Here is a 25,130-nt window from a genome sequence, read left to right on the forward strand (position 1 = left end):
TACGTATATGTATATGTTAATGTAGAGAGAGAAAATTCTAGTCCCAGTTATAGGAGCTTGCACACAAGAATATATTCATAATTACTTACTATACAGTAAGTGTAAGCCTAAGTGTAGTAGATGTCCTCACAAGACATACAGTTGCTTTAAATGCAAGGGCCTGATTTTTGAGAGGTGCTGAGCACAAAGAGTGTGTGTAAATCTCAAACGTAATTATTCTAATATTAATATTTTATACCACCTTATCACTGTAAATGTATGTGATGTAAAATACATATTATAGTGTATTTTATATTAAAATAGTATAGGAAAGTATTAAAAAATGACTTTAAAATCCTGGAGCAATGAATATAAAAGTCTTCAGTTACAAATTCTGCTTTATTTGATCTTTTCATGGTTTTACAGTTGTAGATATAAAAAGGCTTTAATTACATTTGCAGTCTGTTAGTGTGGTTGGGGAGAATGTAGTAAATTTTAATTTAAATCTTTATTTTTCTGGTTCCTTAGTTAAATATACACTTTGGCACTGTAGTCACTGACAAATATGCTCTACACAGATACTGTGTTTGGGAACAAAATATTTCTGTGCCATCAAAGATGTGATTGTATGTCAGGAGTGTGTATTTATGCTGCATATATACTATCTTAAAACCTGTTCCTTCAATGTGAAGCCCTTAATTTCTTGAAACTCAAACATAAGATACTAAGAATCTCAGGTTAAAAATTCTAGAATGTGTGTGAAAAAGTAAACTTGTAATGACAGTAATTTCTTTTGGGGTTTTAAATATTTACTGAACATCAATATCTCCATTCCGTAGTTTGCTTTTAAAATAATCTATTGTGTTATATTCCATGCTAACCTAGTACTTGTGCTCCTAGAGAGAAGGAGTTGAATATGTGAGAAACCTTGTTTGTAAGTTAACTTCCACTTTTCAAGATTTATGTTTAGTATGCAGTCTTCAAGCGCTATCTTCTGGTCAGTTCAGAGCAAGATTGGCTTTGCTAATGTACTCCAGATGTTTATAGTCCTGGAGGTATATGTGCTGCTGTTGTTCCCTGCTGCTCTGTTATACTTGCTTATAATGTCAGACAACCAATTAAGAAATTAGTTCATGTTAAATTTTCTTTTTCTGGTACTGCCGCAACCTGATGATGTGGTTTCTAGTGGAACAAGAGAGTATTCTTTACACTGTCTTCTGTTGGTGACTAAATAAATCATTTGGGTTTTTGTAGTGTATCAGTGGCAATAGAATTTTACAACTTTCAGCCACATCTGTGTAATATTGGGCACACTATTTTAAGTGAACTTACCTAAAGATCATTTTGTAAATGGTCTATTTTTCTTAAATAATTATGCTAATTGAATAGGCACTGTCTCACATTTACAAGGTATGTGGATGGTGCGGGAAGGAAATCTATTTCAATATATTAAAACATGATATTTTCACTTTCTCCTGTATGTGAAAAAGTGGTTTATGTGTTAGAGAAAACAATGCTAATTTTTAAAATATATTAAAAAGCACATTTTACTGGAAATATTTATGCCAACTAAATAACTTTGAATTGTCTTACCACCTTCTTCTTGATCTTACAGAAAATTTGCATTTTATTTGTTTGAATCCTAGAAGTAGAGTCAATGGAAAAGCTTATATTGATACCAAAGAATTATGTTAAGCTTTTAGAATTTCACAACGTCTTCTGTGCTATAGCCTTCCTCCTTTGGCCTTGAGGAAAAATGTATTACATAATTTGTACTTATCCCTTTATATTGTTTGGGTTTTCATTCTGTGTGAGAGAGTAAATTCACCTCATTCAGATTATTTAATTCCACAAATGTTGCTAAAATGTTATTACAGATGTTAAGGTATTCTAAAATTAGAACATTTGGGTGTGCCGTTTAAAAAAATAATAGACATATAAGTTGTGAATGCAAAAAATTGCATATCCAGGCACAGATCTCTTTTGCCTGTGCAATTGCATATTTTACATGCACGATTAACTGTTTGCATTTACATTGTATGTGCCTATTTTTAAAATCTTTGCCCTTGTACATTTTCCTTGCCAGTTATTCCATATATTGTGATAAATTTTTTTAAACAAACTCTCATATTCAAATGTACCATGGAACTATAGATTTTACTACTATATGTAACACACCTGTATCACTGCTACAATGTCTATATTGTTGAAAGTGGATAAATTAGGGTAAAGGATCCACAAAGTTGAATTAATCTAAGTGAAATACAAATTAAATGCAAAACAGTGTAATAAAGCAATGTGGAGGTATCATAGGTAAGATCACAAAGTCAGGAAATGTAAAAAGTTTAATGTTCCATTACCAATGTAAATCTTCTGTGTAGCAAATGCTATTCATTTTTAGGTATACATTTTATCACTGAACAGCAATATATTATCTTTTTTTGTTTAGCATGGGATTCTGCAATGAGCTTTGCCCCCAATGCACAGCTTCATTGAAGAGACCGAGGAGTTCTCTCTTTTCAGAGCTCATTGCAGGATTAGATCCCTAATCACTAAATAAGTAAATACCAGGAATCTGTGTTGCCAACTCTACTGATTTTTATTATGACTCATACTTGATTTTGTGTCTGTCTTAAAGCTGCAGCTTCTGGAGTCAAGTGATTATATGAGACTCTCAGGACAGGACACTGGACTTGTTGGATCCCTCACTTGAGCAGATATGGCAATTCACATGTGCCTGTGTAATTCTTGAGAATCTGAAAGTGAAATGGGTTTTGAAATTGCATATGAAGCTGATTCTTATTTTCATTTTCCAAGCTGAGAGAAACGGGCAAAAAAGTACCAAAGAGCAATAAAAGTAAAAAATAGATTACATATTTTTGCAGTCTTATAATATATTAAGATGATGCTAGTAACATTGGGTATGGCTACACTGCAGCTAGGAAGCGTCATTCCCAGTGTGGGTAGACAAACTAGTGTTAACTCCACTTGACCAAGCATGCTAAAAATAGCAGTGTGGATGTTGCAGTTTGAATGGCAGCTAATGCTAGCTGTCTGAATCCCTTCAATCTGAGCTTGGGTGGTTAGCCTCAGCCACCCCCCATGCTATAATGTCCATACAGCTATTCAAATCTTGAGCTTGAGCAGCACTAGCACTGGTCTCTCTACTTGCGCTGGGAATCGCACCTGTCAGCTGCAGTGTAGACATATCTGTACTGTTCTTCTTTAATATATGCTGGTCCATATATAATCCATTGTTAGTGCCCTGTGCACTTCAGTTTGGATTTTTTTGGCCAGCAGTGTCCTTTGGGGACTGCACTTGCTCCATGACAGTCCTTCTCCCATGGGCATAAAGGGGAGGACAACCTCAACCGCCTCATAGTTCCTTTTCACCACCCATAGCTTCTGTTTGGAATTTTGCTACGTCTGACCTCTCACCCACTGTGTGGCCCTCTCTTTGTTTGTAAGTAGCGATGGATAGTGATATTGGTTCAGTAGTTGAGTGATTAATTTCCTTTTTGTTAAGGAATTTGTTTTTCCCTGTTAGACTTCCCCTGTACTGGTTCCTTCCTATATGATGGGTCAGAAGTCTCCATGCTTTAAGAATTGCTTTTCATGAGAGGCCCTCAATGGTGGGCATTCTAGGTGCTTAGTTGAGAAGTGCAGTTGTTGACAGATGCTCTGTTCATAAGTTGTTCTGAAAGAGAACACAAAAAGCTAAGGAGGCCCATAGGAAGATGTACTTCATGGAGAAATCAGAGTTCTCTCCTGGGGTCTAGATGCCATATACCTCTGATAGGAAGTCTAGGTCTTGGTACCGATATCCTAGCTCTAAAACTGACAGCAGTGTTTCCCCTTACTATCCTCCACCATGGCCTTCTGTTCCTTATACATACCAGCAGCTTGCCTTTACTGTGCTCCAATAAGGCTTTTAATCTGCTTCCATGACCCATATTTCCATCACCACCACCACCACCACATAGAGTAGCATTATGAACTACTAGGGAACCAGCTCCTACTGCCAAACATCTTACTTACGGTTTTGACAAAGAGTTGCAAGTTGATGATCCCAGCACCCATTTCTTTGTCATTTCCTGCTGAAGCTGTAGTTGCATCAACTTCGCAGCTAGATGATTACAGATCATTTCAGGAGCTACTTAGAAGAATAACTAACACGCTGGAGATCCCAGGGGAAGTTAGCAAGCCCCTGGACACCACTCGTACCACCATGCTAGGTCATTTAGCAATGCCAATTAATGAAGGCTTACTGGATACTAAATTACTCCAGCAGACAGCTGCCTTTCTGGCACCCATATGGAAAAGTGCAGTGCAATACAGTGAGTAAACTTCTGCAGATCTCATACAATTTTATGTGAATCCCGCTTCGGGATCCTGTGTGGTATCAGTGATCCATGAAGGAATGAAGCCTCAAAGTCCTAAGTCTACCCCGATTTAGAGCCTAAGAAATCAGACGTATTTGGATACAAGAATTACTCATCTACCAGGTCGCACATGAGAATAGCCAATTACCAAGCCATGTGGGAAAAATAAGACTAATTAAATTATGATAACATCTCTACATTTTCTGATAAAGTCTCACAGGTAGCATGGAAAGAAAGTAAGTGTTTGATTTCGGAGAAGCAACTTGTAGGACATACATCAAGAGTTGTCTGTTTGGAAGTATCTGATACCATCTCCAGGTCCATGACAAATTTTGTTGCCTTGAGAATGTCTTACTGGCTACATGCATCCAGCATACCTGAGGATGTACAGGTTACCATAGAAGGCCTGCATTTTGAGGGATGTGACCTACCTTTTGAGAAATGTGATGTATTTACTTAGAAAACAGATGAGGCCTTACTTTCCTGAAAGGACTTGTGAACAGCCCTGAGATTTTTAGGGGTGTATACACCTGCTTTGATAAGAAAATTAGCTAGGCCTCAGTCTTACCCTAGGAGGTCTTATTGCCCTAAACCCAGATATTCTGTACCTCCAAGAAAGCATCAAAGGTTCCAGACGAAGAAAACATTAACTTCCCATGCATAATCTTCACACTTTACAGCATCCTCAAGGCAGCAAATTTTACTCCTCAGTTGGGAGTTGTGAATGATTTCTAATAGATCATCTTATTATTTCAGCCCCATTTGGAGGCCTTCTCTTTCATTTTCATGGGGTTTAGAGTACCGTAACGACAGTCTATTGGGCTACGGAGGTAGTAGAAGTGAGATATTCCATTCAGTTCCACACTTTCCTCATCCCTTGTCAGAGACCCCTTATGACTTCTATCTCTTGGACCAGTAGAAGAAGTTTCACCAGAATTCTCAGGGAAGGGGTTACATTCTCACTATTTTCTGATACAAAAGAAAAATGGGAAATGACACCCAGTTCTGTATTTGAAGACATCAGAGCAACTTCATCAGCAAATTCAGGATAAGGATGGTAATTCTAGCTCTTTGATTCCCTCCCTAAATGTACACGACTGGTATGCAGCTCTCAACCTTCAGGATGCTTATTTCTATATAGCTATCCATCCTGCCCACAGAAGAGATCTAAAATTTCAAGATGGCAACTGCAATTACCAATTCAGGATTCTGCCATTTGGACTATCAGTGGCACTAGGAGTATTCACCAAATGTCTAACTATAGTGGCATCTTACCTGACAAAGCAGGGAGTCATAGTTTAGCCATTCGTGGATGTCTGGCTTACTCAAGGGAATCTCATCAAGCTACTGATTCCATTGAGCAGATTCTCTGTCTCTTTGCATCTCTAGGACTTAGAGCCAATAAGGAGAAATTACTCTTATTTCCCACTCAAAGGCCATGTCTACAGTACTGGCCGGGATTGATGGACAGCAATTGATCCAGCATGGGTTGATTTATCTTGTCTAGTATAGATGCAATAAATAGACCACTGATCGCTCTAGCGTCAACTCCAATACTCCACCTCAATGAGAAGTGCAAGGGGAATCAATGGGAGGGTGTCTCCCATCGACACACTGCCGTGAAGATGCCTCTGTAAGTAGATCTAAGTACGTCAACTTCAACTACATTAGTCACATAGCTAAAGTTGCATAACTTAGATCAATTCCCCCACCACCACCAAGTGTAGACCATCCCAAAGAATACAGTTTGTGGGGGGGTGGAGTAGTCTTGGACTCAGCCACAGAAGAAGCTTGCTTACCTCAAAGAAGATTCTGCAGCATAGTAGAGAGTCAACTGCAAGTACATCCTTCAACATCTGTGAGAACTTGCTTCAGGCTTCCAGGGCACATGATCTCCTGCACTTGCGTAACTCAGCATGCCAGACTTTGTTACGTGGAAGAATAGTTGAAGTCAGTATATCCGCTCATCTCATGTCATCTAGAAAAGAAGTTGCAGGTCACTCTAGAAGTCCTATTGTCCTTCAACTAATGGAAGGATTCAAGAGAGTACGCCGCTCTGCACTGTTACCGTCCAAGAATTTAGAAACAGATGTCTCCAATATAGGATGGTGAGCTAGACCACTTACAGACTCAATTCCTCTCATCTCATCAGGAAGCTCGTCTTCATATAAATGTTCTGAAACCTAGAACAGTTAATCAGGCTTGAATGGTATTCTTTCCAGTTCTCAGAAGATTATCTATTTGGGTCTTCATATGCCGCCATGAGGCAAACCAATTTTAAGGGCAGTCTGAGTAACCATGAGGATTTTAGAGCCCTTGAAGATTTGAGCTTTAAACAGAAAGTTGGTCTTAACCTTAACTATAAGACCTGACAGTCTGCTATAATTTGGTAGCATCCACCTCTGTTAAATTAGTCACAGTGGAATATGTATGGGCAAGCACTTAAAGAAGAAGGAAATGGTTCCTTATCTTACAGTGACTGTGGTTCCTCGGGATGTGTTGTCCAGATATATTCCATGGCTTGCCCATCTTTCCCATTGCTACAGAGTCATAACACCTGGATTCTGTATTGGTAAGGGAATTGAAGGGAGGATTGAGATTGCCCCATCCTTTATTCTCTAGGCATGGTCCCCAACAGACACTGCTAGCCAAAAGAATCTGAACTAAATTGCACAGGGTGCGTGCACACCAACAGTGGAATATATGTGGACAGCACATCTTGAAGAACCAGTTACTGTAAGGTAAGTAATTGTTCTTCATGAAGTAATGCCCCTATGGGTGCTCCATTCTAGGTGCACTTGCACCCCCTACACCTTTGATCGGAAATATCTCATAGCAATGTCCATTCATCTGCACATGTGTGCTAGTCAGCCTCCTGCCTCATTCCATTATTATATAGCAGTGTACATGCTTCACTTGCCTCAGCCTGAGATGGAGCTCTGGCAGTTGTCCCTGTTGAGATTGCCTCGACTGCGTCCCAGTTTCTATTGTAGTACTAAGTTTATAGCAGTTCTTAGTGTAATTAGCAGTAACATTAGCTTTCTAGTTTTAAAAAAAGTATTAAAAGTTTTAAAATAGAATATATATTATATACATAGATATTAATAGAAAAGGTTGTTCTTATTCACTGAGAGGTTATGCCTGGTTCTCCCAGTTTCAAACATTGTCTGTTGTGCCTGGAGGCAATCCCAGTAAACAGCCAGCACTTCCAGTGCATCCGTTGCCTCGGGGAATCATACACTGCTCAGAAGTGTAACTTCTGTCACATATTGAAATCTAGAGCCAGAAAAAAACAGGGAGATCAAACTTTGTCTCTTCATGATGCAGAGCTCACTATTCCCAGCTTCTGATTCAGCCAAGGGACCCCTCTTGTACACCAGTTTCTGAGCAAGTCTCCTGCCTCCACTGTCTGAGCCACATTCCTCAAGGGCATCTAAGAGGAAGACCCAAGACTCCTCTCATAAGTCTTCCAAAGCCCATGTCGTGTGTTTACCAGGTATAGAATCTACCTCAAAAAAACCAAGGTTGTTGGTGTCTTCAGTTACTTCAGCACCATCTGCTCTCCAGTCTGGTCCCCATGAAGCTGCTGCTTCGTCAGGTACCAAGGGCACTGTTAGACTGAAAGAGGGCAAAGCCTTTGATCCAGTGAGATCATCAGTACCATCAGTGTACTCAAGCATCAAGAGGAGCTCTTCCATTGCTTCATCGGTACTGAAGAAGGCTACTTGGGCTCCTACCATGTTTCCCTCAGAGTGGCTGAGATTCACAGTACCATCTGCTCCCTCAGCCACTACTATCTCTGTGCACACCATGGACTCAATAATGACAGCACACTTGGTACCACAGGAGTTTCGTTGTCCCTGAGACCTGGCTGTAACTAAGATGCCCGATTCTCCACTGCCTCACTCCAACATATTTTCGGTACTGAGGGTATCAAGATTGCCAGAAATTCACCCGGTACTTATGGTTTTACCCCAAATTTATGCTCCACCATTCTATAGTGAGTTTGAGGAGGAGGACTCTGATGATGGCCTTGCCTCAGTTTCCCAAATATTGGTCTAAGGCTCTCCTCACCCCTCCAGAAGTGTCTGATAAGCCTATAACCACTTGTGACACAAGGGCACAACCACCAACTCGCTGGTCTGAGCACCAATGGCTGCTCCCTCCTGTTCCTTATGCACCATCACCTTGTCTTATTGGGACCCTTGGGCGGCCTATTGCCATCAATTTTCCAGGGTTTTGAGTACCACACTCATAGATAGCTAGGCAGCCTTCATCATCTGCCCTCTCCAGGAGACATGATTCTTAAGAAGAAACCTTTGAGGAGCAGGAGGCTAGAGCTGATGAAGAGGTCTTTCCTTCAGCCATCATCTCTTCTTCATCTCTAGATGAAGCAGTTACGCCTCCTCCACCTTTGCGAATGGTTTTAAGCAGTTTCAGAATCTGATTAGGAAAATTGCCAACTCCCTGCAGATCTCTCCCATTCAGTCTCTACAGTGGTAGTTATGAGATGGACTTCCTGGCTCCAGCTCTCTGCATTTCCACAGGAGATCCACAATACTGTGGAAGACCTCCCTTTTGATTGGTCTAAATTGTTTGCAGACAGCTTGGATGAATCTCTGCGCACAGTAAAGTACTCCAGATCTACTTTGCATTCTCTTGGGATCTATACATCTGCCTACAAGAGAAGATTTAGCAACTCCCATATGGCTCAAAGATCCTGTCCTGCCCAATTCCTGACCTCCAAGAGGTCGTATGAACCATAGCAGAAGAGAGAGAAATTCCAGAGAAAGAAACCATCCATCTCTAAGCCTTCGACTTCACACCCTTCCACCTCCAAGCAGCAATTCTAACAAGCTGGTCGAGGGTCTGAATTACCATCCTCATCCTTATTAGTTGCACCAATTCACCTGCATTCCTCTCTTCAGAAACTGCTTTTACCACTTCAGGTGAGCTTGGGAATCAACCACTTCAGAGAAATAGCTTTTGGTGATCATCTCCACAATGTACACCGTTCACTTTACTATTCATCCACCAACTAATCCGACTTCCCCTTCCCTTTTCAGAGACCTATCTCACAAGAGCTTACTTTGTGAAGAAATAGACTCTCTCCTATGTGTAAGTCCTATAGAATCAATTCCTGTGCAGTACACAGAAAACATATTTTATTCCAGGCACTTCCTGGTACCAAAAAAGAATGGCTAGTGGAGACCAAGCCCAGATTTGAGGCTATTCATCACTTATGTGAAGACACAAAAATTCAAAATGGTGACACTTGAACCAATAATTCTGTCACTAGATCAAGGAGATTGGTTCTCGGCCGTCAATTTTCAGGATGTATATTTCCAAATTGTGATCTGCCCATCTCAGAAACAATTCCTACATTTTACTGTAGGTCAGGGCCACTCAGTACAGGGTGCTCCCTTTCAGTCTGTCATCTGCCCCAAGGGTCTTTTCAAAGATTTTGTCAATAGTAGTGGGGCAGCTCCACAGGCAAAGTATTTTAGTGTTCCCTTACCTAGATTATTTGCTACTGCAGTGTTGCTCCCTGGAACTAACTTCACAGGCTGCTACTAGCAAAGCCATAAAACTCTTCCTCAAATTGGGCCTACAATTGAATATTCAAAAATTCCCTTTAACACCTGTGCAAAACTTAGAATTCATAGGAGCGCATCTCGATTCTATGCAAACCTTCCCACTGCACAGGTTTGTGGCTCTTTCCAACGTAACCAATACAATCCAGTTCAGCCCTCAAACGCGGGTCAAAAACAGTCTTCAGTTGTTGGGGCATGTGGCAGCTGGTACCTTCGTCATAGATCACACAAGACTACCTTCAAGGGTAGAGTCATAAACAGATGGTTAAGGGTTAATGCCTCTTTTACCTGTAAAGGGTTAAAAAGTTCACCTAGCCTGGCTAACACCTGACCAGAGGAACAAATGGGGGAACAAGATGTTTCAAAAGGAAGGAGGGAAGTTTTTCTTTTGTTGAGAGTTTTCAGTTTCAGCTGGAGTGAAAAAGATCAAGGAACCAGCCTCTTATCAGAGTAGTAAGTTTTAGAAAGGAATAAATAGGTTTATGTTTATTTCTTTGTAACCTGTCTTATGCAATTAGAGGTAGAATCAAATTGGGTATTTGGGTATTTTTTTGTGTAACTAAATTTGTGCCCAGGGGAACATCCTCTGTGTTTTGAATCTGTTGTCTGTGAGAGTAGCTGGTATGCTAATCTCTCCCAGAGGGTTTTCTTTTACCTTTCTTTTCTTTAATTAAAAGCCTTTTTCTTAATACCTGATTGATTTTTCCTTGTTTTTAGATCCAAGGGGATTGGATCTGGACTCACCAGGGATTGGTGGGGGGATAGGAGGGGGAATGGTTAATTTCTCCTTGTTTTAAGATCCAAGGGATTGGATCTGGACTCACCAGGGAATTGGTGAAGGAGTGTCTCAAGGCTACCCAGGGAGGGGAAGGTTTTGGGGGTAAGGGGAGTGATCCAGACACTGAAAATTCTGGATGGTGGCAGTGATACCAGATCTAAGCTAGTAATTAAGTTAGAAATGTTCATGCAGGTCCCCACATCTGTACCCTAAATTCAGAGTGGGGAAGGAACGTTGACAGGTGGCTTGGGACTTTTTATTCATCAGACACAGTTTAAATATTCTACTTTCCATACCCACCTGCATAAAGGAATCCCTCAGCTGGTGGAAAGACCATCACAGTGTTTGCATGGAATTCCCCAAAGGTCATATTCATGATGGATATGTCTTTGCTAGAGTGGGGAATGCATCTGGGCACTCACACAGCCCAGGGCAAGTGAATGTTGCAAGAAACCACGCTACACATCAATCTCCTGGAACTGAGAGTGATCAGATACACCTGTCTCCAGTTTCTGCCGCTAATCAGGGGCAAGTACATGAAGATTTTAACAGACAATTTGTCACGCAAGTTTTATATCAACCAGCAAGGAGGAGCAAGATCCCCCTCTGCTGCGCCCAGGCTCTCAAGGTTTGGAATTCGTGCATGTCCACCTGCATATGCAATCAGATCGTCATCACAGCTGCCTATCTTCCAGGGGTTCAGAGTGTGACCATGTATACACCCAGCAGATACTTCTTTCAAGATCACAAGTGGGAAATAGATTCCAGCATGTTACTCCGCATATACCAGCAATACCCTGCCCCCCAATAGATTTATTCATCACAGCAATAAAGAAAAGATGTGCCCAATTTTGCTCCAGAGGTGGGATGCTTTTCACTTTCACTGGTCATCGGATCTAATGTACAAATTTGCACCGTCTCCTCTAATAACCAAAGTTCTACTCAAAATAAAAAAGGACAAAACCAGAGTCATCCTATAGTTCCAACCTGGCCCAGACAGACATGACTTCCTTACCTGATACAGCTGGCCGTTTGCACACCAGTCACTCTCCAGGCCTTTCCTCATCTCCTCTCTCAGGAAAGCGGTAAAATCCTTCACCCCAGTCTTGGAGTGCTTTGTCTCAGTGTGATTGGTTGATGGTTTATGGGGTTAGAAATGCTCAGAAGAGTTAAAGAGAGTACTATTATACATCAGAAGACAGTCTGCTCACTACTTATACTCTCAAATGGACCAGATTTGTCTGTTGGTGTGACCTCAAACATAGTTCAATCATGACCTCATCACTACCAGATGTACTGGACTATATCCTAACACCTAAAAAGTTTGTGGCTATCAATGAACTCTTTTAGAGTACACCTGGCAGTCATCGTGACTTTCCATTCTCCAAAAGAAAGTTATTCCACTTTTGCCCACCCATGATAGTGAGGTTCCTCAGGGTGATCGTAAGTCTTTTTTCCCCAGTCAAGCATCCTATTTCAGTTTAGGGCCTGAGTCTAGTCTTAAATGCCTTACATGACCACTGTTTGAACTGATGGTTACATGCTCACTTCTCCATTTATCAATGAAAATGACATTCGTGATAGCCATCATGTCAATCTGATGGGTTAGGGAAATAAGGGCCCGTATGTCATGCCTCCCCTTCACAGTATTTTTAAGGACAAAGTCGTGATCACACCCCAAATTTTTACTTAGTCTCCTCCGAGTTCCATATTAACGAACCCATTCACGTGCCAGTGTTCCACCCTAAACCTCACCTAGATAAACAAGAGGCACTGTTGCACGTCCTTGACATCAGAAGAGCCCTGGCCTTCTAACTGGACTAAACCTTCAGAAAGACCCCCAAATTGTTTGTCTTGCTTGCAGATAGATCAAAAGGGTCTGCAATTTCTAATCAAAGATTTTCCATGTAAATAACTAACTGCATTAATCCTTGCAATGAATCTCATAATATTCAAGCACGTTCAGACAGATGAACTCTCTCTACATAATCCATTTCCATCTATATGGCATGTCTCAAAAACATGCCCGTTATTACTGAAATATGTCAATCCGCTACAATATATACATTTGCTGAACACTATGTAATAATTCACAGCTCTGTTTCCAACACTGTGTTTGGTTCAGTTGTACTGTTTTGTGCTGGACTCAACTACAAAGCCCTCCTTCTCCTTAAAGGGGAACTGCTTGGTAGTCACCGAGAGTGAAACACTCATAGGGACGCTACTTAAAGAAGAAGAAATGGTTGTTCACTCTGGGCAGTAACTGTAATTCTTAGAGATATGTGTCCATATGGGTGCTCCACTATCCACCCTGTTTCCCCTCTGCTTTGGAGTTCTCTGCTATAGGTCTTCATGGTAGAGAAGGAACTGAAGGTGGTTCACCCCCCAGTGCTATATAACAACGGCACCGGGCTGACAAGCACACATGCATAGGGTGAATGAACACTGCAATGAGAAATCTCCGATCAGATGCGCAAGGAGGGCAAGCATACCTAGAGTGGACACCCATAGGGACACACATCTCGAAGAACTGCACAGGATGAACAATAATTTATTTCTTAGGTTGAAGACATATTTTTATTACCTAATTTTGAACCTGATAGTCCCTCTGCAAATAAACTTGGAGTTTCATGAGAAAATAAATATATTAATAACTGTGTCACTGTCTTTCAGGTAATTCGTTGCTACATAGCCCCATGCTAGATCTAGACAGTGATGTGCGTCCGTCTCCACTTGGTCATCTCAGTCAGACTGCTTCGCTGAAAAGGGGCAGCAGCTTTCATTCGGGTCATGATGACAGTAAGCGTCAGTTTTATTTATACTTCAGACAAATTCCTAGGCCTGTGTATTTTACTGTGTATTCCCCAAATTTTAAAATTTGACAGAGGGTAATCATATTCATTGTTTTAGTGTGTTGACAGAGAATGAGCCACCAGTCCATAACAGAATAATATATGTGTGTGAAAATTATTTTCATATCCTGCCTCTACTACCCTATAAAGACATAGAATTTCTTAAAGGTAAATTGCAAAGCGAAAAGGGTGTGTGCTTATTACATGATGGGATCAGTCAAGGAGGAGCCCACAAAACTGGACAGTTATCCTCCCCTTATAGATAAAATCCTAAATAAAAATCCCCCTCCTACTGAAGCAAAAAACATCATACCAAAGCAGTCCTCTCCTTGCTGAGATAAAAACTGGGTCCAAATCCAAGTCTCCTTTTCCAAGTTATAATCAAGGCAACAAAGTCTCTTTCCATGTTGTGTTTCCCTACACATTAGGAACTACTTTCCTATTTTTATCATATCAGTCTGTTGGTCTCTGTAATACGAACCCCAGTTTCATTTAAATGTTCCTCGGCTACTTAACGCCTCCAGGCCTGCTTCTGTGATCCTATAAACCCAACAGGGAAAATAAGATTGCATGCCTTGATTTTATCTGGCTGTCTATAGCCTAGCTCCCTGTTATCTTCCAGGAACTGGATGGGCACATGAAAACCAATTTTTTTTTTCTAAGTTCTCATGATGTAGGAGTCTAAAGGCATATCTACACTTACCTCCAGAGCAATCGATTCAGCAGGGGTTGATTTATCGTGTCTAGTGAAGACACAATAAATTGACTGCTGAGTGCTCTCCCGTCGACTCTGGTACTCTACCGGAACAAGAAGCGTGGGCAGAGTCAATGGGGGACCGGCAGCGGTCGACTTACTGCAGTGAAGACACCACTGTAAGTAGCTTCAAGTACATCGACGTCAGCTACGAAAATAGCGTACCTGAAGTTACATAACTTAGACCTACTTAGCTTGCCCTCCTGCCCCCTCACCTCTCAGTATAGACCAGGCCTAAGTCCCATTGAGCCCCGAGTAGTGAGATCACTGGTGGCTGAAACTTGAATTTGTATCTTTGTATCCTGGCCTTCCTTACAGGGAAGAGAACTTTTAGTCAGCCAGTAAAACTTTGTAGTAGGGTTGGGGGTGGTTTTGGTTTTTGTGTAAGGGCAAATTCTGACGAACAGTTGGTATAAAAATTCAACATCCACACCCTTTCCTTAGAAGCTGAGGAAGCTACAGCTAAGGTTTCATTCTATTGTGGTGTTAGTATCCCATTTAGCTATCCAACAAAAGCAAAGACATAAAGTCTTGCTGTTTCTGTGTTTAAAAACAAGCCACGTAGGGAACAAACTTTGAATCTATCTTTTATACATCATAAAGAGGTATAAAGGAAGAATCATTTTTTACTAGGGCTGTCCATTAATTGCAGTTAACTCATGATTAACTCAAAAAAATTAATCCAGTTAAAAAAGTTAAACCCAATCAATCGCAGTTTTAATTGCACTGTTAAATAATAGAATACCAATTGAAATTTATTAAATATTTTGGATGGTATTCTAAATTTTCATATATATTGTATTCTGTGTTTTCATTGAAATCAAAGTGTATATTATTTTTGCTTACAAATATTTGCACTGTAAAAATGATAAACAAAAATAGAATTTTTCAGTTCACCTCAAACAAGTACTGTAGTGCAATCTCTTTGTTGTGAAAGTACGGCTTACAAATGTAGATTTATTTTTTGTTACATGACTGAATTCAAAAAGAAAACAATGTAAAACTTCAGAGCCTACAAGTCCACTCAGTCCTATTTCTTATTCAGCCAGTCGCTAAGACAAACAAGTTTGTTTACATCTAAGGGAGATAATGCTGCCCTCTTCTTATATTACCAGAAAGTGAGAATGAGCATTTGCATGGCACTTTTGTAGCTGGCATTGCAAGGTCTTTACATGCCAAATATGCTGAACATTCGTATGCCCCTTTATGCCTCGGGCACCATTCCAGAGGACATGCTTCCATGCTGATGACGCTCATTTAAAAAAAAAAGTGTTAATTAAATATCTGACTGAACACCTTTGGGGAGAATTGTATTTCCCCTGCTCTGTTTTACCCGTATTCTGCCATATATTTCCTGTGGTCTGGGTACACCGCAAGAAGAACAAGAGATGGATTTTAATGAGGCCGCAACTTTATTGTATAGATATCTGGGACTACCCCGCAGATAACGTGTACAGTGCAGGCAAATCCATGCTTCTTCGAGTGATTGTTCTTGTCCATTCCAAGCAGGTGTGTGCGTGCCGTGCGCATGCCAGCCGGAAGATTTTCCCTTAGCAGCGTCCATAGGGATAGCCTTGGTGCTCCCCCCCCCCCATGGCACCCTATACAGGGGCCCATCGACACTCCACCCCCTCAGTTCCTTCTTACCGCCGGTGACAGCTAGCTGGAACTTTTGCTCGCTCTTACAGCAAGCGTAGCAGTGTCCCATTTAAGTATATATAGTTGTTTCCTCTCTCATAGTTTATATCATTGTTAAAGTCAGTGTTAGATAGTTAATAGTTTGTGGGAGGGCGTTCCCTCAACATACACGTCTCCCCGCTGGGGCGTGCGTGGGTCCCCAGGGTTTAAATCTGCAAGGACTGCGGGAAGCTTATGCTGAAGAGTGACCCACACTCTTCCTGCTTAAGGTGCCTCGGACAGAGCCACCAAAGAAACTGGTGCAGTATCTGCAGGGAATTCCGTCCCAGGACTCTTAAGGACAGAGAGCAGAGACTCAAAGTGCTCCTGATGGAGGCGGCCTTACGGCCACACTCAGACCCTGAGCTGCCCGACCTGGCACCCAGCACCTCTTCCACAGCACCCCGGCACCGCAATCAAGTCAGGAGACCCAGTCTAAGACTTCTAAGCCCCAGCAGCAGGGAGAATCGGGACATAGAAAATCAGCCTCCGTGAGGCACTGATCACCATCTTCGGTGCCTGCAAAGGAAAAAAGGCCAATGAAGGGCTGATCACCCCACCAGGACCTTAAAAGGACAGCAGTGTCCATGAGTGCTGTGGGACAAGCCATGCCACAACTGCATCCTGCAACGGTTCTGTCAACTCCTGCCCCAGTGGGGATGCGGTCAAGTCCAGACCAGTCGAGATCCCCAAACTTCAACGAGGATGTGCATCTTCCATTGGCGCCAGAGGTGTTTGAGGCAGCCTCTGACTTATTAAGCCTCCCGGTGTCGACCTCCCCACACTGGTGGAAGGAGCTGCAGAACATGGCCCGACCTCTGGTCCAATCAAGGGGCAAGCCAGCAATGATGTCGCCCCAGTCCCCGCCCTCCGCTGCCCCTGCGGCACGAGCGCAGAGAGAGCGTTCCCCGGCCCGGTGGCAGTGGGTACTGCTCCCCCTCGATCCTCCTATCGGAGACCTCAGACTCGGAGGCAGAATCCTACCGATCCAGTAGATCGAGGAGCAGGAAGTCGGCTTCACAGGCAAGCCAACAACCGTACCCTGTACAGTGGCAGCAGCAGTGGCAACAGCCCTCCCTGTGGCCGTTCTGGACTCCCTGGGCTTACCATAGAGCATGGGACAGGTGCATGGCCCACGCTCCAGGTCTGCGTCTGTCTCCATGACGTCAGAGGCCCCGGCGCAAATGCCTCAACCACCAGCACTGCCATCAGACAGGAGTGTGCCACATCAAAGCCCGGCACCCCCTAGCAAGACACCAGCACCAGTGGGAACCATGGTCCCGACACCGCAGGCACCGCACAGCACACCTCATCGTTCAGTGTCGACCCTGGTACTGGCCGCGGTGCTGCATCTCGCATTTGCATCAGCCACGCAACCGCACTACTGTGTGCTGCAGGCCTCTGCAGAGGACTGAGGGTACAGAGGAAGGCCCTTTGCAGGTGATCTCCTCTTCCTGTCCAGATAAGGTGGTTGCGGGAACTTGAGCAGCACTGGCCCTAGAGGACAACTAGGTGCTTCAGCAGTTCCATAACCATGCAGCTCAGAGCCTGGCGATCCAAGCGGAGGAGATTGAGGCAGATGTGGATCCGGTAGTGGACATCCTGACCCTGACCCTCTCGGGCCCATCTAGGGTTGCCCTACCGTTGGTAGAAACGATAGCCTGAGACTCAGAAAACTTTCCAACACCCTCAAGTCTTCCTTCATCTCTCTAGTGACTCGTATATAATGCTGTGCCCTGGCTATGCTGGCCATTGCCGCTGCTAACCGGGCACAAAACACCTGCTCCAGGGCAACAACCCTGCAAGCAAAGTTCAGGTGCCCCAGAATAGATTGCAGTTCCTGCAGCATGAGTTTTTTAGCCCCGACTGCTCTCTGGAGCAACCCCAATAGCTCCTGAAGCTTATCCTGAGAGAGTCAAGATACACCTTCCCTGGTGTCCACCTCAATGCCCAGGTAGGTCAATGTAGTGGAAGGGCCTTCTGTTTTCTCCTCCACTAGGGGTACCCCCAACTTTTTAGCCAGAGCCTGAAATATGTCCAACAAGTAACACACACATCTGATCCAGCTCGCCCTGCGAACAAAAAAATCCTCCAAATAATGCATTACTTGGTTTAGTCCTGCTGACTGCACCATTGTGCAGTGCAACATTGTACTGAATTTCTCAAAAGCTGCACAATACACTGAACAGCCCATGGGCATAGCCTTGTCAAAATAAAATTGCCCCTCAAAACAGAAACCCAAGATGTCAAAGTCCAGTGGGTGCACCAGCAGTAGTCGGAAAGCAGACTTGGTATCACATTTAGCCATTAGCACCCCAAGGCCGCACACCCCAACGATATGAACTGCTTCATCAATGGAGGAATAGCATATGGAAAATAGAGCCAGGACTATCTCGTCATTAACAGAGCCACCTTGTGGATATGACAGGTGATAAATTAATTGGTATGTCCCTGGGGTCTTCTTGGGGACCAGCCCCAGGGGGGAAACTCTCAAATATGCTATAGGCAATTGATCAAATGGCCCAGCTATCCTGCCCTCCTTTAATTCTTGTGCAATCTCTTTTTTGAACAAAATGTCCCATCCCAGCTACTGACTTGAAATTTTTTGACATAAAATGAGTCCTATTTCCCACAAAAGGGATCCGAAATCCTGCTGTATACCCCTTCCACAAATATGCCCCATCTGCCCTGTTAGGAGAGTCCCATAGGAGAATCCTTAACACATCCAGCCTATCCGGCATTGGAACCTGTGCCCATTGCACCACCCCCAGCTTGTCCTCCTCCCAAGCTTGTGCTCTGTGTCCCAGACCCTGTTCCACCCACGCCAAACCTGCGATCGGTGCTTGTTCCACCTCCATTCCTGTTTTCTCCCTGTGATCTTCCCTTCCCACTCTGGCAAGAACGGGCTGAATGGGTCCCAAAACATGTCTCACAAACATGTCTGTATCTACAGGTGCTTCGAAGAAAATCACCATCATTAAATGCCCAGCAAATATAATTATGTGCCTCGGGCCCCTTCCGAGCTTGCTGCAGTATGAACATCACTGTCTATGTGAACTCCTGGCTCCTTGGATGTCATCCACTCCAACCACTGTGTATGATGAGGTGTGTCCCACTTTATCCCAGTTTGTGCTGCTGCCCTTAATTGAAATGGCTCATCATAATTAAACCAGGACATGCCCCACATTGTGTGCCTGCCTACTTATGCCCATATACTTAACCAAGGCAGGGCTCCTCTTTGGGTAGGCCTGTACTATAACATCTGCACAGATGAGGAAGGTATCCTCCCAATTTTCTCATGTTCTAGGCATCCTTGGTCTCTTGGGCAGCTCGCTGTTTTGCTTACCTTGCCCATGTTTACTGTCTGTCAACACTTCCCTGTGCAATAAGGGTAGTATATCCATGTATTTGCCTCTCAGGATTTTGTCGTTAGTTGTACTGAGTAGGCAGACTCCCATCGGGGGTCAGCCACCCTGGTAGAACCATACTCAGAACTGCATGGAGGGAATTCCGCAGAGTCCTGCTCCTGCACAGGCCCACCAGGAGTCTCTACTCTGTCCCATGAGGTTACATTCCCTGATGGCCAATGAGTCCCCATGTGCCCAGGGGCATCATTCCCAACATGGGCTTCGCTACCCTTGCTGGGAGCCTGTCCCTGTCCTGCTGCCCAAACTTAAGCCCATGCTGGGCCTATGCTGTGACCCTGTGCAGACCCCTCACACCTAGCTGCCTGAAGCTGCTGCAGTAAATGCAAATTAGCTTGCAGCAACTGTGTAATACCATCAGTGCCCCCACTGAAGATGTCACCTCTAGGTATGTCTTCCCAGGCTTCTGGACCTCCAACTCCTGGGCCCAGAGTATTTACTACCCCAGTAGGCTCACTTCTATCCCCCTCAGGTGAACTCCCTGAGGGACTGATTGAGCACAGTCGCGGCACCTCACTGTGACCCCTGCAACTGCCACCTCTTGCCAGGCTGGAAGGCTGGATACCACCTCTGCCACCCATCCCCCCAACCTCTGTCTGGTTCAGATCACACTCACCCGTGGGATCAGCATTACTGCCGTCCCTCATGGAGGAGAGCGTCCTGGTTCTGGGTGACCTTGTGCCCTTGGAAGCGCTTTAGTGCTGTGGAGAAAACCTCAAAAACAATTTCACTGACCATTTGCTGACTACCTCATTAATCCACACAGCCTGCCCACCTGCATGCGTGGACGCTTCCCCTCGGTCATTTCTCTCCCTCAATCCATGAGGCTACCGTGGGTTATTAAATACACCACCCTAAGCATTAGCAGCCCCTGTGTTGGTGAGCACCCCCTGTCCCTGCTGCAATACTATCTCCCTTGGGTCCCCCTCCAGTCTTTGGGCTCCATTGGGACTGCCCTGTGCTGCAGTTGCTGCCTCTGCTTGTCCCCTTTCTGGCGAAGGTACAGACACCTGAGCAGCATCCTGCTCACAGCCAGAAAGAATTGCAGACTGATAGCCCATACATTTACTTGCAGCACAGCTGGTACATGAAACAGTTAAATTCTCTTGTCTCCCTCTTCCCCTCCCCCATCCCCTTCCAATGCAGGTTGATTGTTTCAGACACTGACTAGCTTCGCTAGCCAATTCACCCTCCCCAGTTGTGACTTCTAGCCTGCCTAGGGATGGAAGTACCTGGGGCAGGGGGATGCTAGTTCCCCTTCTTTCCATCCTCCCCTTCCTGCGTGAGCCTGAAGCCATGCCCTCTACTGCAGCTGACACCTAGCAGCAGCTTCACTTGCTAAACCACACCCCTTGTGTCCTACTTGTAATTTGTCTCTGCTTGCCCTCTGGGGCCAGGGACTAACAGCAACCTTTTTCCCAAGCTCACCCTTCTCCGTGCCCCTGGAGCCATGCTGCTTCACGATCCTGTTTGCTGGCTTACTCTCTGTGTGGAACCGAGACACTTGCCCCACCCGGGTTTCATTCCTTTATGCCCTTTGGAGCTCGCATTCTGGGGTGGGGAGGGTGAGTCATTGCTGCAAAGCTGACCACCAAGCACCTTTTTTACAGCAGTTTCTGACCTCCTTCTCCCCTTTCCCGGCCACTGTAAAACAGAACTGTCCTCCTCAGGTAAGCCCCAGACAAACTCTGCCCCACCTTAGTTGTGGTGCAATAATTATAGGAGTCTTGGATGATGACCCAGCACATGTTGTTCATTTTAAGAACACTTTCACTGCAAATTTCACAAAACGCAAAGAAGGTACTAATGTGAGATTTCTAAAAATAGCTAGAGCACTCAACCAAGGTTTAAGAATCTGAAGTGCTTTCTAAAATCTAATAGGGACGAGGTGTGGAGCATGCTTTCAGAAGACTTAAAAGAGCAATACTCTGATGCAGAAACTACGGAACCCAAACGACCAAAAAAGAAAATCAACCTTCTGTTGGTGTCATCTGACTCAGATGATGAAAATGAACATGCATTGGTCCACACTGTTCTAGTTTGTTATCGAGCTGAACCCATCATCAGCATGCACATGTGTCTTCTGGAATGGTGGTTGAAGCATGAAGGGGCATGTGAATCTTTAACGCATCTAGCACATAAATATCTTGTGACACCACTCCAACAATGCCATGAGAACACCTGTTTTCACTTTCAGGTGACGTAAACAAGAAGCAAGTAGCATTATCTCTTCTGCAGATGTAAACAAATTTGTTTCTCTGAGCGATTGGCTGAACAAGAAGTAGGGCTGAGCGGACTTGCTTTTTTACAGTGCAAATACTTGTAATAAAAAATAAATATTAAGTGAGCACTGTACACTTTGTATTCTGTATTGTAATTGAAATCAGTATATTTGAAAATGTAGAAAACATCCAAAAATATTTAAATAAATGTATTCTGTTATTAACAGTGTGATTAATCATGACTAATTTGTTTAATTGCTTGACAGCCCTATTTTTTTACCATTGTCATTTATCTTTATTCTTTAAATGCAAGTTTATAACATTGTTTTATATTCTTTTTATGCTGAATATTCACAGGAAAAATATAAATTAAACAGAACCACCAAAATATCCACATGCTAAAATGGAGTAAGCACATGACTTTATTGCTGTCACTGTTGTCCTTCCTTACTCCATCTCCATGATTAAAATTAGTTTTCAAGCAATGTGGGATAAGGCAATGCTTTCTTTCTTTCTTTCTTTTTTTTTTTTTTTGCAAAATGTCTAGCACACTCGTGGTTATTATAAAAATAATAATAAATTCTGCAAGATGAACGTCAAGATGCTATCATTGCTTAAATCTTTTGCAAAGGACAGTCTGTATGGTGGACTGGTCCCATCAAGCCCCTTGTAAATCTCATATAAACGCAAGAGGAAAACCCTAAACTTCTTTTTAACTTTGTTACCAATATGAACTAAAACATTTTCCAGCCATACTATGAAACTGCCAAAAATTCTTCCATAAGGATTCTAGAATAATCTTACCCATTCCTTTTAGTTTTGTTTGCCTGTGCTACTTGATGTTCTTAAAGAAAAGACTTTTGATTTATTTTATTTTTCTGCACTTTGAGATCCTGAAATGGAGGCACTAAGGGCTATTATACTTTTCTTTGCTTATTTGCTTTGGTTACATGTAATTTATCTACATTTACATCATAGAAAGTTTGATATTAAAGAGCATATTTAGGCCAAAACTTGATGTCATTTCTCAGAGAATTCATTGATCCATGTTATTCACTAGCATGATGCATCATTATGGCTGCAGTGAATTCTGGAACAAATTCAAAGAAAGTTGAATACAAAATAGCAAATTCAAATTACATCGACTCTGGCTTGAACATAGATTTGCAAGGAATTTTGAAGTATGGCTTCAGTTACGGCATTAACTCCATAATATCCAGGTCCTACAGCGTGCATAAAGGACATCATGCATTGATCTTGGACAGAAGCAGTGTTTTAGGCACTAAAGAGAGATTTGGAGAATTAATAGTCAGAATAATACTAAATGTATAGTTTGAGAAGAGTGTGACTAGTTTAAAGTATTGCATATTATACAGCCACAGTAATGACTACTTAAGGTTTTTTCTATTATAAGGTAGATTTTTGAGCCTTCTAACTTTCCACATCAGAAGTCCCCACCTGAAATGTTGCATCTTTCATCCCTTGACAGCAGAGCTAATCAGCCAGTTTTATATGGGCTCATGTTTGTCTAACTGGTGACTTTCTATGCTATATGACCAATATTTATGTTATAGATTAAAGACAAATAATATAAGCTATCCAGCAGTCTTCTGTGCTCCCATGGAATCATGTAAACTAGTTTCACACTCTTTAACGGTGTAATTTGTGAAAGACGTAAGACTATACAAGAAAATCTCAGGTCCCCTTTGTAATCAGTTTGAAGGTCTTTGACGTCTTTGTGCCCACATAGTTCGCAGGGATCTAATTCTTGATGTAAAAAGCATGCAACGTTTATTTATTGATGCAGAATAGTTTGCTAAGAAACAGCTCTGATAATCAAATGGAGAAAGTCAACATGAGGAAGACAAACATGATTGGAGATGGAAGTTTCCTATCTCACCTCCACTTTCCATGCTCGTCCACCCTCTCCTGTATTTCCTCTCTCCCATCTCTCACATGACAAGAAAATGGGAGAAGATCCACCTCTTCCCCTATGTTCCCAAAGTTGTGACTTTATTGATGTCTAGTGATGGGTAAGGTTCCAAGATTGTATAGAGGTTTATGCAACTTCAGATAATTTTTCTCTTATTTTTTGGTCTCATGTCCCAAGTGAGAAATGCTATACTTACTTTTATTATGATTTTTGGAACTTCTAATAGTACTGGTCATCCAAGAGTCTCAAATTGCTTTACAAATATTAATGAATTTAGCCTCCCACCTACAATGTCAGTATCCATCTCCATAATTTCATTAGTGAAGTTTCCTTCTCTGTAAAATGGGAAGTTGATGAGTGTGATCACACTGAAAGTCTGTGGATGATCTGGAAATAAAACTCAGATCTCCCATTTCCCAGTCTTTTGTCTTAATCTCAAGACAATTGTACTGCCTACATTCCAACCTTCCCCCACCCTATATTTTAATGGCTAAGCCTCTGATCCTCCTTGTTCAGTTATCATTTAGCCTGGTTTAAAGACAGATTTATGCGAGTGGATTGTTAGGATGTACAATATAATTCAGTGGGGCCATTCAAGCACCTCTACATAAAAGGCATATTATACTTACAGTACTAACCTCCTCAAAAGAATATATAGAAATAAATCTCGCACGTACACAAGCTGTATGCCATATGGACCAAGTCGTAAAATGTTGCCATTCACACCTGCGAGATTATAAATATGCATCATAGATCCATTATTTTTAGATCACACTCTAGCAGCATGTTAAAAATAGCTTTTATCATCAATTCAAAGTTATTTATTCTTTCTCTTTTCCTCTTAGCTTGGCGTTATAAAGCTCCTCAACAAGTTGCATTTGTTGAAAAGTTGACAAAACTTGTTGTAATTCAGCTCCCCAACTTCTGGAAGCTCTGGATTTCTTACGTGAATGGAAGCCTTTTCAGTGAGGTATGGGTTCATGCATACACATAACCTAAATGTCTTCAGATAGACAAAGCTAATAGGAATGATTTTGTATTTGAATTTGAAACTGCAGAAGTATAGTACCTCAGTGGAGAAGATGCCTGACTAAGATGTCTTTGCAGCTTTTGGATTACAGAGATTTGTAGAACGACATAAGTAATTGTACATCTACTGACTGGTGCTTGATTTGGCATGAAGCAATGGACCCACTTTGTATGTTATGAATGTTAATCAGTAACTTTCCTAAAAACATATATGTAAGGATGCTATTTTAAAAAACCCTGAAGGCTTCACAATAGGAACTATTTTATACTGTAATATAGTTCTCTGAGTGACCTCCTCCTAACCATTGAAAAGTACATAGTTTCAGTCCTGCCTGTCAAGATCATCAGCCAGCTGTTCCGTGTTGGATCTTACATTTAGCAACATCTAAGAAAGGAGACAAGATGTTTGGTAATCTTAAGAAATGATAAACTAGATGAATCTTAAAGATATGAGAGACAAAGCTAGAGGGATAGTGTTTGACTCTGGAACGGTCATACATATTTT

At 42.5% G+C, this 25,130-nt stretch overlaps 1 protein-coding gene across 1 annotated transcript in view; it reads left to right on the forward strand.

Annotated features, from left to right (window-relative positions):
* EXOC2 (exocyst complex component 2) overlaps positions 1–25,130 on the forward strand; it is a 195,337-nt gene that overhangs the window by 88,095 nt on the left and 82,112 nt on the right. Inside the window, exons 12-13 of the mRNA XM_032798411.2 lie at positions 13,407–13,532; positions 24,442–24,566. Of these exons, the coding sequence (XP_032654302.1) occupies positions 13,407–13,532; positions 24,442–24,566 (251 nt within the window). The remainder of the gene's footprint in view (positions 1–13,406; positions 13,533–24,441; positions 24,567–25,130) is intronic.

The sequence above is a fragment of the Chelonoidis abingdonii genome, chromosome 2 (genome assembly GCF_003597395.2).
Source record: "Chelonoidis abingdonii isolate Lonesome George chromosome 2, CheloAbing_2.0, whole genome shotgun sequence".
NCBI lineage: Eukaryota > Metazoa > Chordata > Testudines > Testudinidae > Chelonoidis > Chelonoidis abingdonii.